The sequence below is a fragment of the Carettochelys insculpta genome, chromosome 1 (genome assembly GCF_033958435.1).
Source record: "Carettochelys insculpta isolate YL-2023 chromosome 1, ASM3395843v1, whole genome shotgun sequence".
NCBI classification, from domain to species: Eukaryota; Metazoa; Chordata; order Testudines; family Carettochelyidae; genus Carettochelys; species Carettochelys insculpta.
Window position 1 is genome coordinate 366261827 of NC_134137.1, and position 15984 is coordinate 366277810.

Below are 15984 nucleotides of genomic sequence, written 5' to 3' on the forward strand. Positions count from 1 at the left end.
TTTTCTGCATCTTATGATTCTTCTGATCCTCTCTTCATGGTGTAATTAATATACAAGACATTTCTGTCTTGTGAGATAGCAGATTCTTGCTAGTGCTGTTCTATGTTTAGCAGCAAATAAAAGGGCTTATATAGTATATTGGGGAGGAATCACAGCAGCAGCATTAAGCTTTGCTGGCTTGTATTGTGTCTAGGAGAATAAAGACAGCAATTCTAATAAAAGTAACCTCTCTCTTAACTTCTTAATTCCTACACATACAAGCATCTGTGCAAGCAGCAAAATAGCGGGTGCTTATTTGCCACACAGGCACATTCAGAAGTAGCAAAATGATTTTGGAAAGATACCTGAAGTATTTGACTATAGGGATAGTTCCAGTAGTTACCAAATACTTTCTAAGAATACAAAAGAGCTTCAAAATTCCAATTAGAGGGTCTAATCCTGCTTGTCCCACTGAAGTCAAGACAAGTAGGATTTGGCTTTCAGTTTTATAGGTGTGGTGTCCGAAGGCAAACAACATATTCCTGGTTAGAGTGGGATGTGGAAGGCTGATTTGCCTCAGCATTCTCAGCTCAAGGTGTGTATTACTAATTTGTGAACTTGAACATAGCTTGGCATACTTACCCAATAGTCAACTGAAACACCTTCTTTTGGGTGGCAAGGGACCCCACAGGTGATGGCTCTGAAATAGGCTGTTTAATGTTGGTTCTGAGCAGGTCATAGTGCTTCAAGACTTTCAGCTACTTAAAAAAAGAAACCAAGTCTTGTTTTCAATGAATTTGATGCTTTTCGACAACGCTGGAGACAAAACTGCTTTGTCTGCGAAGAGAATGGGTACAGCAGAAGTAGTACGCATTTCCCCTTCTTTAGCCGCCCACCAATGTGCACCAGTCTGACCGGGGCGACCTGGTCTACTGAGCATTAGTTCAGCCTCAGTAGCTAGTTCAGAAGTCTCTGACAGGATTTCCAACAGGGCTGTCAGTCTGTGCCAGTGGGCTGGTTGTTTTCTGTAATCATGGACAGTTATCCATTAGGAACTGGAACTGAACCATCTATATTTTTATGCCATATTCATTGCCTTAGTTTCTGACCTCCTGCTCACTTTACTGAACTAGCTCTTAATATGTTTGTTTGTCCTTTTGAGCTACACAGAATCACAGAATCCCTGGGCTGGAAGGGACCTCAGGAGGTCATCTAGTCCAGCCCCCTGCTTCAAGCAGGATCAACCCCCACTAAGTCATCCCAGCCAGGACCTTGTCCAGCTGGGACTTAAAAACCTCAAGGGATGGAGAATCCACCACCTCTCTAGGCAACGCATTCCAATGCTTCACCACCCACCTGGTGAAGTGGTTTTTCCTAATATCTAACCTATACCTCTCCCTCTTCAACTTCAGACCATTACTCCTTGTTCTGCCATCTGACAGCACTGAGAACAGTTTCTCACCCTCCTTTTTAGAGCTCCCCTTCAGGAAGTTGAAGGCTGCTATTAAATCACCTCTAAGTCTTCTCTTCTGTAAACTAAACAAGCCCAAATTCCTCAGCCTGTCCTCATAGGTCTTGTGCTCCAGACCCTTAATCATTTTTGTTGCCCTTCACTGAACGTGCTCCAGCAAATCCACATCCTTTTTATTCTGGGAGGCCCGAAACTGGACACAGTATTCCAGATGTGGCCTCACCAGTGCCGAATAAAGAGCAATAACTACTTCTCTAGATTTGCTCGAAATGCTCCTCTTAATGCACCCTAGTATGCCGTTAGCCTTCTTGGCTACAAGGGCACACTGTTTACTCATATCCAGCCTTTCATCCACCATAACCCCTAGGTCCCTTTCCATAGTACTGCTGCTGAGCCAGTCGGTCCACACCCTGTAACAATGCTTGGGATTCTTCTGCCCCAGGTGCAGGACTCTTCACGTCTCCTTATTGAAGCGCATCAGATTTCTTTTGGCCCAATCCTCCAATTTATCCAGGTCCCTCTGGATTCTCTCTCTACCCTCCAAGGAATCTACCTCTCCCCCTAGTTGTGTCATCCGCAAACTTGCTGAGGGTGCAATCCAGTCCCTCATCCAGGTCATTAATAAAGATGTTGAATAACACCAGCCCCAGAACCGAGCCTTGCGGCACTCTGCTTGAAACAGACCACCATCCAGATATTGAGCCATTGACCACTACCCATTGGGACCGACCATCAAGCCAGCTTTCTATCCATCTTATAGTCCAAGGATCCAATCCATATTTCCTTAACTTATGGACAAGAATGTTGTGGGAGACCGTATCAAAAGCCTTGCTGAAGTCAAGGTATATCACATCCACTGACTTCTCCATGTCCACAGAGCTTGTTACCTCGTCATAGAAGCTAATCAGATTGGTCAGGCAGGACTTGCCCTTGGTGAATCCATGTTGGCTACTTTTGATCACTTTCCCCTCTTCCAAGTGCTCCAAAACAGATTCCTGGAGGATTCCTTCCATTATTTTCCCAGGGGTTGAGGTAAGGCTGATGGGTCTGTAGTTCCCTGGATCGTCCTTCTTTCCTTTTTTAAAGATGGGCACTACATTTACCTTCTTCCAGTCATCTGGTATCTCCCCTGATCTCCAAGAGTCTTCAAGGATAATGGCCAAAGGTTCAGCAATGACCTCTGCCAATTCCCTCAGTACCCTGGGGTGCATTAAATCCAGACCCACGAACTTGTGCACATCTAGTTTTTCTAGATAGCTCAGAACTTGTTCCTTCCCCACAGTTGGCTGCCCTCCACCTTCCCATACTGCATCGTCTAGGACTGTCATGTGGAACTTGACTTTGTCTGTGAAGATTGAAGCAAAAAAAGCATTGAGTACTTCAGCTTTTCCTGCCTCATCTGTCACTAGGTTACCTCCCTCATCCAGTAATGGCCCCACACCTTCTCTGATAACCTGTTTAGTGTTCACATGCCTGTAGAAACCCTTCTTGTTACTCTTCACATCCCTTGCCATCTGCAGTTCCAATTGTGCTTTTGCTTTCCTGATTGCTGCCCGGCATTCTCCAGCCATATGTTTATACTCCTCCTTAGTCAGCTGTCCACGTTTCCATTTCTTGTACGCATCCTTTTTGAATTTAAGCTGACTAAGGATTTCCCTGTTAAGCCAAGCTAGTTGCCTTCCATGTTTGCATTTCTTACTATTCAGCAGAATTGTTTGTTCCTGTGCCTTCAGTAAGACTTCTTTAAAATACTGCCAGTTCTCTTCAACTCTTTTCCCCTTCATCTTCGTTTCCCAAGGGATCCTGCTCATCCATTCTCTCAGGGAGTCAAAGTCTGCTCTTCTGAAATCAAGGGTCTGTATGTTATCGCTCACCTTTCTTCCTTTTGTCTGGATCATGAAATCTATGATCTCATGGTTGCTGCAGCGCAGGTTCCCTCCCACTTGTATTTCTTCTACTAGTTCTTCCCTGTTTGTGAGCAGCAGGTCAAGTTGTGCACGGCCCCTGGTCAGTTCCTTCAGCACTTGTACCAAGAAGTTATCCCCAACATTCTCCAAAAACTTCCTAGATTGTCTGTGTGCTGATGTATTGGTCTCCCAATGAATGTCCGGATGATTTAAGTCTCCCATGAGAACCAGGGCCTGTGATTTGGAAGCTTCACTTAGCTGCCTGAAGAAAGCCTCATCTATCTCATCTCCCTGATCTGGCAGTCTATAACAGACACCAACTACAACATCACCTCTGTTACTTCCACCTCTAATAGTAACAGAGAGGAAGCCGTGCTAGTCTATACACTATCAAAACAAAAAGCAGTCAAGTAGCACTTTAAAGACTAGTAAAATAGTTTATTTTGCTAGTCTTTAAAGTGCTACTTGACTGCTTTTCCACCTCTAAGCTTAACCCAAAGACACTCAACTGGATTTTCTCCTTTCTCATACTGGAGCTCTGAGCAATCATACTGCTCCCTCACATAGAGCGCAGCTCCTCCTCCTTTTCTCCCATCTGTCCTTCCTAAACAGTTTATAACCTTCCATGACCGTGCTCCAGTTATGTGAATCGTCCGACCAAGTCTCCATTATTCCAGCCACCTCATACTTGTTTGACTGTGCCAGGGCCTCTAATTCTTCCTGTTTGTTCCCTAGGCTTCTGGCATTAGGGTACAAGCATGTTAGAGAAGGGGCCGATTGCACTACTTTCTCCTCTTCACCCAGGAAACCCACTTGATTGTTCCCTCCTCCTTCCCCACTTACCTAAGGGCTTGCATCACCTTGCCCCGACAAACCTAGTTTAAAGCCCTCCTCACGAGGTTTGCAAGCCTGCCCGCAAAGATGCTCTTTCCTCTTTTAGTGAGGTGGATCCCGTCCCTTCTCAGCAATCCCTGTTCACGAAACAGAATCCCATGGTCAAAGAAACCAAATCCTTCCCTACTACACCACCTATGCAACCACACATTTACCTCTGTGATTCGACAATCCCTACGGGGACCCTTTCTGTCCACAGCGAGGATAGACGAGAAGACCACTTGTGCTCTGTATTCCTTGATCTTCCTTCCTAGGGTTACGTAATCTGCCGTGATCTCGTCAAAGTTGTTCTTGACTGTATCATTGGTTCCTACATGAAGAAGTAGGAAAGGGTAATAGTCTATAGGTTTAAGAATTTTTGGCAGCGACTCTGTAATATCCCGAATTCTAGCTCCAGGCAAGCAGCAAACTTGCTGGGATTCTAGGTCTGGGCGGCAGATGGATGACTCCGTCCCTCTTAGGAGGGAGTCCCCAACCACCACCACTCATCTTTTTCTCTTAGGGGTGGTGGTCATAGAACTCCCATCCATAGGACTGCGCATCTCATGCCTTCTAAACCGTGGGGACTCTTTCAGATACAATCCCTGGGAGGTATCAGCCCCAGTTATCTCTGCCGTATCACCTGTGGAGAGAGGCTGAAAGCGGTTACTTAACTCCACTGGAACTGGAGAGACTTGAACTGGTTTTCTCCTCCTGGAGGTAACATGCTTCCAGTTCTTTTCCTTGTTTTGGGTAGCCTGCTATTCCTGCAGTATTATCTGTTGCCTTCTATCCAGAAAGTCTTCACCCTCTCTGATGGACCTGAGAGTTGATACTTGTGCCTCAAGTCCTCTCACCTTCTCTTCTAAAATGGCTACCAGCTTGCACTTGGTACATAGAAAATCCTTTCTGTCGTTCAGGAGGAAGACAAACATAGCACATGACATGCAGGTCACAACAACAGACCTCTCACTGGCCATATCACTCTCCATTTTTTCCCTTTTCAGAGATCCCTTATTTGTTTCTAGTACCGCCTTGAAGGGCACAAGAGAAACACCGTATAAGAAAGGTAAAAACAGGTATGGGGCTCCTCCCAAAGGTGAACTCCCAGGCAAACTCCCTATTAGCTGCTCCTGTTCGCTGCTCACAGGGTTCGCTGGGGCTGCCTTCTTATAGAGCTGCTAGCTGGTTAGGCCCAGCTCAGAGCCTTTGCCTCCCATCTAATCAGCCCTTGAAGGCCCACCTGGAAGGAACCTCTCCCAATTCACACCTTGCAAACTTGCCAAACTGCCAGACACGCTTTCCAACTGCCCCTCTCTGCAAAACAGATGCTCAGGCACACAGGCAGCTATGCAAACTGCCCCTCACTGCAAAATGAAACAAATGCACAGACACCACAGACAGAAATTCAACCCACCAGCTCACAACGCAGCCCCCCAAATGCCACACTCACCTGAGCTCCTCTAGGATGCTTTCCCAGGCAGACTCCCTGTTAGCTGCTCAGACATTCCAGCCTAAGCTGGGATGACAGTTTACAGGCAGACTAGTGCAAAATCCCTGCAAGTGGGTCTCTGTTAAGGATAACTAGCATAGCCGGCCCAGTGAAGGATATGCACTGAATTTGATTGTCCAATATATCTGCAGTACTTTGTCCAGGTTTTGGCATATGCGAAGTTGAGGGCACGCTACAATGGCAATGTAAAAAAAACTACAATTATCAATCTATAAGGAGTGGTCTGTAAAGTAAAAGCACAGAGACGATGTATTTCAGTTTGTGTTTACTCACCTTGCCACTAGAGACCAAAATTTTGTCAGTGTTCAGAAATGATTTTGAGATTTGTATGTGTAATGGGATGGTCTGAAGTTACATTAGATAGGAGCGTAGACCCTGGTTGAAAGCCCAATGGCGTCACTGTTAAGATTCTCATTGGCCTCAGAAGGCTTTTGATCAAATTCTCATGTTTCAAGGCACAAGCCAGCAACTAAGGAAGAGATGTACAAAGGGATTTAGGTGCCTAAAGTTGCTTATAAGGGCCTAGTGGATTTTACAAAAGCAACTCTGTGAATTTAATCCTTAACTCCTGTTGACTTTCAAGGGGAGTGAGGTGCCTAATTTACTCAACTAGCTTCCAATCTGCATCTTTAGGTGCCTAAATCCTTTTTGTAAATCTAGCCCTAACTGATGAGGGTTCTGGGAAAAAAATCCCTTTTGGGGCAGATTAGTACGCAGTGGTCACATTTGGGGATTTTTGTATCTTTCCTGTGAAGCTTCTGGTACTGGCCATCATTGGAGATGGCACACCAGTCTCAGTGGATCACTAGTCTGTTATGGCATGGCAGTTGAATTAACAAAATTATTGTAAGCTTTATAGATCAGTAGGAGTTTGAGTTCTTCGAGGAAGTAGTATATTACTCCAGCCCAGTGCCAAGCATAACTACCAATTAATGCCCTGATTACCTTTCCTAAGTTTGCATTTTTATTATATGGTATTTTCGTACAAGCGACAAGTGTTTAACTGGATGTTACCAAATTGCTGCTGAGAGGAGTAGATGGAAAATGAAAAAGCACAATATGGTATGTAGATTTTTCAGCATATGCTTGTATTCAGTAAAAGTAACGAAATTTATTTTTTGTTTGTAATCTGTAGAGGCGACTGACTACGATGAGAAACCTGACATTTCTCTACTACAAACAGGTAAAATGCATTAAATTTTTTATCGTGTTCCAATTTTTTATTTATTGATTTGCATAAAGTTTTCAATATTCTAAGTATGGTATATACAGCCTGGGTGATCTGTACACAAGGTCCAGATGTCTAAAGTTTGAATGCCCAGTGTTTATTTTTAAAAAAGCGAGCAAGAGAGAGGAATGCATACCAGAACTTCACTGTTCTTTCCTCGAGTCCCTGTTTATAAAACCTCCAAAAATCACGATAATGAGTGAGTGATGCAAACCAGTGAGTGATCTTCCTGACTCCAGACAGTAAGCTGTTCTCATTCATGAAATGTCTGGGTACTTTCAACATTCTTGACATAGAATTACTTCCTAGGACTGGCACAGCAGTTTGTATCATAATGGCCGTGTCTACACTAGCCCAAATCTTCAAAATGGCCATTTCAGAGATTACTAATGAGGCTCTGAAATACATATTCTGTGCCTCATTAGCATGCCAATGGCTGCAGCACTTCAGAATTGCCGCGGCTCTTCCAGACGGGGCTCCTTTTTGAAAGGATCCCAGGAACTTCAAAATCCCCTTATTCCTATCAGTAGATAGGAATAAGGGGATTTCGAAGTTGGCGGGGTCTTTTTGAAAAGGAGCCCCGTCTGGATGACCCGCACAGCAGCATGGTGTAGCAATTTTGAAGTGCTGCGGCCACCGACATGCTAATGAGGCGCTGAATGTGTATTTCAGTGCCACACGGGGTCCGAGTAAGAGGGAGGGCCAGAGCTGACAAGGTCTATTCAGCAAGGTGGAAATGGCCCAGTATCAACAGTGCTTATCAAAAGAGGAAAAAACAAGTCAGATCCAACAGCAGCATGTGAGCCTTTGTCAGAGTCTAATGGGGAGATATTAATATCAACATCCAAGACATCCTTCAGTCTGCGTAGACTATGGATCGTGCCCTTCATAACTTCATTTAAGATCATCATTTGCAGCGCTGACTGTGACAGTGGAGGCCCACACGAGAGTGACAGTCCTTGCTACATCTGCTGCATATGTAGTGGGTGTCTCGCAGGTCCTTGCTGTCCTTTCTATGGGCTCGCTTCTCCTCTGCCAGCTGTCTGATCTTCATCTCGCCCTTCTGAAGACCCTCATGTAGTTTCCGTTTCCAGCTGCTGCGGTCGTCTGCCAGCTCTTCCCAACTATCTGAGTCAATGTCTACCTCCTTGAGGTCCCTCTTACAGACATCTTTGTAGCGCAACTGGGGGTATCTGGGAGGTCTTTTGCCAGAGGCTAGCTCGCCATACAGGATGTCTTTTGGGATCCTTCCATCATTCATCCTGTGGACGTGGCCAAGCCAGTGGAGTCAACGCTGCCTAAGGAGCTTTTATAAGGTCGGTATGTGAGACAGACTGGACACCCCTCACTGTGTTTCACCTGCGAGCTGACGCAGTTGCTCGGGGGATGGCGTCGCTGTAATGCACAACAGCTGCTAGGAGCCAACAGGGAGAGTTGAGTGGTGGGTGAGGACCAGTGCTTCCGTCCTCCTGAAAAGGCGCAGCTGCCAGAGAGTCAAAGGTACCACCTCTACCCCAGACACCCCATATCCACCCAATATCAACAGGAGATATTAATATCTCCCCATTAGACTCTGACAAAGGCTCGCATCCCCCTGTCTGATCTGACTTGCTTTTTCCTCTTTTGATAAGTACTGTTGATACTGGGCCATTTCCACCTTGCTGAATAGACCTTGTCAGCTCTGGCCCTCCCTCTTACTGGGACCCCACTCTTCCCCTCTGAAACCACCATCCCCCACTCATGCGTCTGATGAAGCGGGCCTCTGCCCACGAAAGCTCATGCTCCAAAATATGTTAGTCTATAAGGTGCCACAAGACTTCTTGTTGTGTTGGAAGTAGGTAGGCCAAGAGTTTAAGTGATTTTGAGTGCTGAACTTGAGATACCGTACCAGGCACCAGGGGTTAGAAATGCTGAGCACAAATCCTCTGATAATCACGTGTTCCAACTTGGGCATACAGAATCACTAATTGTAGGAACAAAGTCTGGACACCATGTAGAATCAAGCATGAGGGTTTATTACACACAGCACTGGTGGAGTGCAACCTTGCCTGTCAGGCTAGGCTCAGTGAAGCACTGTCAAGCAATAGGTTAGTAGTGATAATATAGGATATCAATGGTCAGTGAGAAATGATGGGGTGAGAGGTCCCAAGCCCCTGGATAGGTGCTGGCAGCAAGACATGATGAGCACAATAAGCCACTAATCCAAAAAATTACACAGTGACTCCACCCGTAATTTACATGCAACATTTTAGACATTTACACAGGTGTTTTTTTCTTTAGTTATCTGTTGAAACAGTATATACGTTGATTCTAATCCCATTTATGTATCCATGGGAGTCATGTTGCCTTTGTTCAATTGGGTGTGATCCACAGGTCCATATCTGAAGGAGTTAAAAGAAAACTAAGAGTACATAACAAACATCACTTGTGTTCTTGTATCTGGGGCCCTGGGTTAGTGAACTAGGGAAATGTCTTGTAGAGAATACTGAAAGGGAGGAGGGTATCTCATCGCTGGCAGCTCAGGCTTGTCTTACAGCACAGTTGCTGTGGTTATTATCTCTTTTTCCAGACTATGATATGCTATGGCCTGGCTTGGAAGTTCTTTTTCACGCTAGCTGTATTTGTGAAACATGATACATGTTATGAGTTAGTTAGGTCTTATACCAGACTCTGAAATTTGGGCATAAAAGTGAGAGGTCTTAACAGAAACTATAATATGCATCAGGAACTTGGGATTTTCACCTTACACTAATCACTTTTGAAAATCTTGTCTATGTAGAAGGTAATTACCTATGTTTAAAATTTCAGCAAGAAGCATCTTAATAGCTCTCGACCCAAGAAAAATGTGGTAAAAGTCTTGAATAATCAGGACCTTAATCTTACTGTTTTTCTCTCAGATCAATACAATATAATAAATATTAATGAAGAAGGTTCCTTGGAAATTAGTCATGCAATGTCTGTGAAGAATAAGTGTAGGCTTTTTACTGCTAGCAAATTGCTCTGTCCAGGGTGGTACTTTGACAGCAGCTCCCCGGGGTGCTGTAATGTGCTCCACAAATGCTCCGTAGTGGTCATGAGCACAGCATTGCAACATTTGTCCCAGCAGACTGTCTTCCCAGTCACTCTTGTATGAGGCTTGTGTTGAGTCTTCAGACACCATCAGAGCTGAGATGCTAGGGGTTAGAGCATGAGCTGCTGGTAGTGAGGCACTGATGGTTGAAATCCTGTTGTCAGACCGTGTGGAGTTCCTCCGAAGTAGAACCAGTGAAGCAGTTGTGAGGACAAGCAGCTATAGTCTTGTTCATTTGGGGTTGGGAGCACATGCTGACTGTGATAGGAGCTGCAGGGCTGCTTGCTTAGCTACCCACTGAACATTTCATGATAGTGTTTTGATAACAGATACGGGAAGGTCTGGTTTTAAAGGTCTCTTCCAAGTGACATCCTGTTTGTTTCTTTTATCAGGGATGGAAGTAATTCTATCAAAGGCAAACCTTAATAAATGTGATGTCATTATGCAGTGTTATCTTTTCATTGCTTTAGTAATTTTATTCAGTACCAGAATTAATGTATCAGAGCCCATTTCCTCTAATGTAGTTTCTTTAGTATTTCATGTGATGTATTGAGACAGCCACATTAGTAGAGAGAGTCCTTTCCATTCTGGGAATTCTGTTCTCTTTTCTGCAAGATTTCCAGTGTGTATTTTTGAATGTGTGCAAACTGCATGCCCATATATCCTGAATGTGCATGTATGCGCTCAATTTTAAGGTTTAGTAGTTGTCTTGCAGTGTATATTTCTCCTTGGAATCTCTGGGGAGATGCCTAAATAAATGACAGTGCAATAATCATTTTCTTTTTTCAGAGTGAGAATGTAACAGGTGAATTCGAAAAGCTTTCATCCAAGCATTTGACGTACACACATTTTACACACACACAACTCTTCAAAGAATGTGTCAACAGTTAAAATTGTACCATTCTTGGGATTAAATAATTTAAAGTGGTACACAAACAATAATAAAAGTTACTGAAGTTGGGAGCCAAAATAGTCACCTTCCATCAAGGGTGTTTGTAAAGGAGGTAGAGAGAATCTTTACAGCAATACTTCCCTGTAAATAAGATTCCCCTGTACAATAGGTGGTTTTCAACAGGGATATCACTTGTGGATCATTTTAAAGAGAATCTTGGATGTGATCTAGGCATCTGACTTGTATGTTTAAATTGAAAGCTCTGGTCTCAGTACTCTCGTGCTGTGTTTGTTCAGTGTCCTGCATAATGGGCTTTGATCTCCGGGGGTACCTTAAGGCAGCACCATAAGACAAATAATAAATCAATAATAGCCAAGGGCAAATTGATTATGCTTGTCTTTTATGATTCAGATAAAACAGTTGACACATGGGTTGAATGGGATTACTTGAAAAGAGTACTGCAGGAGATGGGACTGGGAGCAACAGTGGGGTTCTTAACTGTTTACGTTCTGTATATTTAAAAAGCTTAGACTTTGGTACCTAAGAACTGGACAAAATTGGGAAGCAAAAGAATCCAGCGCATGTGAATTGAATGAAGCTTGGACAAACATGGAAAAATCAGATGGCTTTGGCCTTGTCTCCACTATGTGGCAGTGGCAGTGATTGATCCATCAGCCATCAGTTCATCACATCTACTGTAGACACGATAAATCGATCTCTAAGCTCACTCCTGCCAACTCTGGTACTCCACCAAAACAAGAAGAGTAGCTGGCATTGACAGGAGAGCAGTTCCCATTGACATTACTGCATGCAAGATGCTGTGGTAGATAGGTAGACTTCAGCTACGCTGTTTGGGTAGCTGAAGTAGATCAATGGTGAAGGTAAGCGTTGACAAGGCCTTTAATCAACATAAAGGGAAGGCTGAACATGGGGGATAGAGGCTGAGGAATGCCTCAGCTGTTGTGCTAAGAGTTGAGAAAATCCTGGACTTATCCTGTGCTAAGATAATACAACATTCAAAGGTTTAATTACTTTTCATTTTTTTAAACCTTAAAACCAAGGAAGGATGTTTTTGCCTACCTGTATTTCAGTGCTTAGGAGCACAAATCATACTTTGGTTAAAAAGTAACTTTAATGCTGATCATACCTTTTTGCTAAAGGAAGTAATGAATTGGGAGGCCTATAAAGGGAACTGTGGAAGAATTATGTCTGTTAAAATTAAACTTATCACAAACTTGGGCATTTTTTCAGACTTTGTCATTAGAAAGTATTGGTAGGGCTGCAGTTCCATATTCACTTCAGTGTACGCAGAAGACTGCTGAGGACCTGCCAAAATCCAAACTGTAGGTACCTGTGTTGAGGCAGATCAGGCAGCCAGTTACCCAGATTGGTATTTTAGTGGCATGGAGACCATGACAGATGTTGGGTGAATATCAAGCAAAGTGAATATATGACACTTATTAGGACCTCTGATTTCCTACTTACAGGATAGTGGCTATGACAAAAGAGTTCTGATCCTGGCATGTTTTACATGGCATATTTGAAATTAGTGAGGCTTGTCTGATTGATATTTTAGGAAAGTGAGTCAGACAAAGAAGGGAACAACTCTAATCCAACATCAGTACTGGTGGTAACATTCTTTAGCCAGAATGTTACCCATTAAGGATGCGTATATCCAGAGATGCTCCATGGTCTTCTGTAAGGCCCGAGCTAGGGGTTTAAGCAGGGCTGAAGGATTTGCATTGTCCCTTTGCACTAGAGTGACTTTCAAGCTGTGAAAGAATTTGAGACCACTAATAAGAGCACCAATCCAATCTTCAGGTTCCAGGGAGATGCAGCTTTGTGAAAAGATGGGAACAATCTCTTGCTAAAGAAACAGATAATTAAAAAAAATGATGAGCCAATCCTGTATGGTCTGCCTCCTGTACTCTTGGAATACAATGTGAAGAAACTGATATCTTAGAAACCTCTTCAAAACCTTCAATATAAACCCTTTATTGTAATATAAATCTTTCTTTTCATTGCCTGGTTCTACAAGTCCTCCCTTTTCATCTTGTTGTATTTGCCTCTTCTGCTGACTGATGTCTGTCTCCTGTATGTTCTGTGTTCTAACTTCTGTAGTTGTAATTCTTCTATCCAGCTTCCATTGTTCTGTTTAAAAATATATTTTAATGTGGTTTTTAAAAAGTTGCAATATACCCATACAATTTATCTCTGTTTTTTGTTCTGCCATAGGCATTTATAGTCGTGATTTTTCAAGTTTTCCAAAGAATAAGTGGGCTTAATTCATGTGGTGCTTTGTTCCCCTCTTTAGAACCATAATGCTTCAAAGATATAAGCACTATAGTGCAGTTGGTATGAAATTCTAACACTTTATGCCTCACTTCATGTGTTCTGCATTTTGCTATCAAAACCTCTATTCACAAATTCAATATATAATAGGGTCTTTTTTAGACAACTAAACTGATACCCAACAGTTGCCATCCAAACACACACACATTATTCAGCAACCTCACAATAAGGCATTTGAATCGCTAAATATTTAACTAATATGGGTTACTTTGGAACACAGTTTTAGAAAATGACTGAACTGGTATAATTTATTTTTTCTAATTTATTAAAATCCTTCTATCTTCAGGTAGCAGTCTTGAGATCACGACAGATAAGCTGGTCGACACAAAATTAGATTTTTCTGCTTAAATTTTACTTTCTGCATCAGCGTTTCATTAGCAGATGTAAACATCCTGCAGTTTGAACAACATTCCTGTAAGATCTGTGTAAGCATTTCAGCGTGCTTCAAGGTGGAGGATGTTCCATGGAGTTCTCCCTTCAAGTTTTGAGTTGTTTAACTTTTTTTTGTGAAACATGGGATAACAAAGTCACCAAATTGTTTCAAGATTTTTCATCATTATTAGGTGATTTTCTTCAGTATCTGGTACGTTGTCTCAGTGTGGTATCCACTGCAACTGAATACATTCCCTTGCCTTTGTTTTTCATGATGGCATTTCCTCCCATGATTGTGTGCATGCTAACTGTATTTCATCATAAATTCTCCAGAAGTAAAATAAGCAGTTCAGGGAGCTGTGATGGAATATTTCCATTCATGGGCCCAGGAAGCGAATAAGAATTTTAGGGATTTTGTTTGGAAGACCTACGTTTCCTTTCTGCTCACCATTTCACCATGTTTGAAGAGAGATGGTACAAACTGCTTATCGAAATAACAAGGTTCACCCTGTATTTGGCCAAAGGGTGACTAGAGCAGGGGACATGCGGATAACATGTTTCCTACTGGATGTTATATGGAATGTACTTGTGAGATGAGTGGAGTTCTGAGCCAGTTTCCAGTGTAGTAGCTCTCTGGTCTTATCATGTCATAACACCATCCTTCCTCACCACCTCTCCCAGGCTCTCAGAAAGCCCCATGCCTAGTTCTGAATGCATTTTATTTTATTGGCCACCAGTAAAAGGGTTCATGGACTCAGTTAGTTCATAGACCACAGTTTGAGAACCACTGCTCTTGTGGACATATGTGGTCAGGGGAGAACTTCAAGGGTTTGATTCCATGGGCCTAAGAGTAAAGGAGGTCGACAGGAGGGTTGGCCAGATGAGTTGATCGTAGCTATATTGATTCCAGCTACGCAATTGCCATAGCCGGAATTGCATATCTATGATCGACTTTGTATAGTGTAGACCTGACTTTAGTTTGACCAAGAGATTAAACTGCCCTCTCAACCCTGAATGAGGTCCCTTTAGGTCGGGAATGAAGTTTACTGATGTGGCAGGGAGTGGGGAGTTAGCACTGCTGCTTCTTACACATCATCTCCTGTGACCCTCTGCACCTTTAATGCTGCACCTTCATCCGCACTAAATTCACTTTAAAGAATAGAGAGAAAAAATATACAAAGTATCTTATTCCACAGATATATTGATCACTAGCCAGTTAAGTAATAGTTAAGTAACAGTTAAGCATTTCCTGGAATGCTACAGAGGGCAGTAGCCTTTGCCATTGTCTTTTGTTGTCCTTTGTCTATTTTCAGCCCATCATGATACTTTCTCCTTGAAACTATTTGGTCTTTTTATATCAAGTGTTTTAACAGAAGGGCTTGTACAGAGCGTGGGATTTTTCCCAAAATATTCAAAGTTTTTTTGCTGCTTTTCACATAGAAATATTTCTCATGATCATTAACTAGCCTGAACACTGGCGGACTGATGGTCAAAACTGCTGAATGCCTGCAACTAACACTGAAGCCAACAGAAGCTACTGATCCTCAGCACCTTTGAAAATCAGGCTGTTGACCTTTCCCCTCCTGTTTAAAAAACATATACTATTAAAGGTAATGAGATTCTCTTTAAAATTGTAGACTATATCGAATGTGCACTGCAGACCTTAAAGAGTATTTCCTTCAAAGTCTGATGTGACTGCTTCCCCCATGACCTGGCTCTCTGAGCAGGGCTCTGGCAATCGACAGTCTGTGTAGCGAATCTACCAGATACATGTCACAACCCTTAACCAATGGAATCGGCATTTTGTAAATTTTAAAAAATTGCATTTTGTGTTTACTTACTGTGACTACTGTTCAGACTTTCTTCAGCAATTTTTATAGGGTTTATTAGAAAAATCATTCCATATTTAGGTAAAGCATCTCAATCTTCTGTATATATGTTTTATTAATATGTAAATATTTAGATATTTTTAAATTGCTATGTTCTTAATAAAGCAACAAGGGGCTAGTTGTGAAATGGTGTATAATGTTGTGTTGTGTCATCAGTTTCTGGGAAACCCTCTTTGTAAGTTCAAAAAAAAGAAAAACCCCACAATAAATTACTTTAATTGAATGTGTTTTCTGTGTTATATACTAGAGGTCTGTATTTTGGAGTGGGATACCTGTTAATTTAAAGATTTTTATTTCTCTTTTAATAATCTTGTACAAAAAATGGCAATTTCAAGGAAGCTCATTGAAAAACCTGCAAGTGACACCAGAATAAGATTTTCTCAGCTATCTGAATCTTAAACTATTTTGTCTACAATATAGCTATATCAAATCTCATAA

General features: G+C 42.5%; 1 protein-coding gene across 1 annotated transcript in view; it reads left to right on the top strand.

The window, feature by feature from the left end:
* BEND7 (BEN domain containing 7) overlaps positions 1-15769 on the top strand; it is a 71649-nt gene extending 55880 nt beyond the window's left edge. Inside the window, 2 exon segments of the mRNA XM_075017762.1 lie at positions 6879-6926; positions 13572-15769. Of these exon segments, the coding sequence (XP_074873863.1) occupies positions 6879-6926; positions 13572-13633 (110 nt within the window). The 3' untranslated portion in view covers positions 13634-15769.
* Positions 15770-15984: the final 215 nt, after the last annotated feature.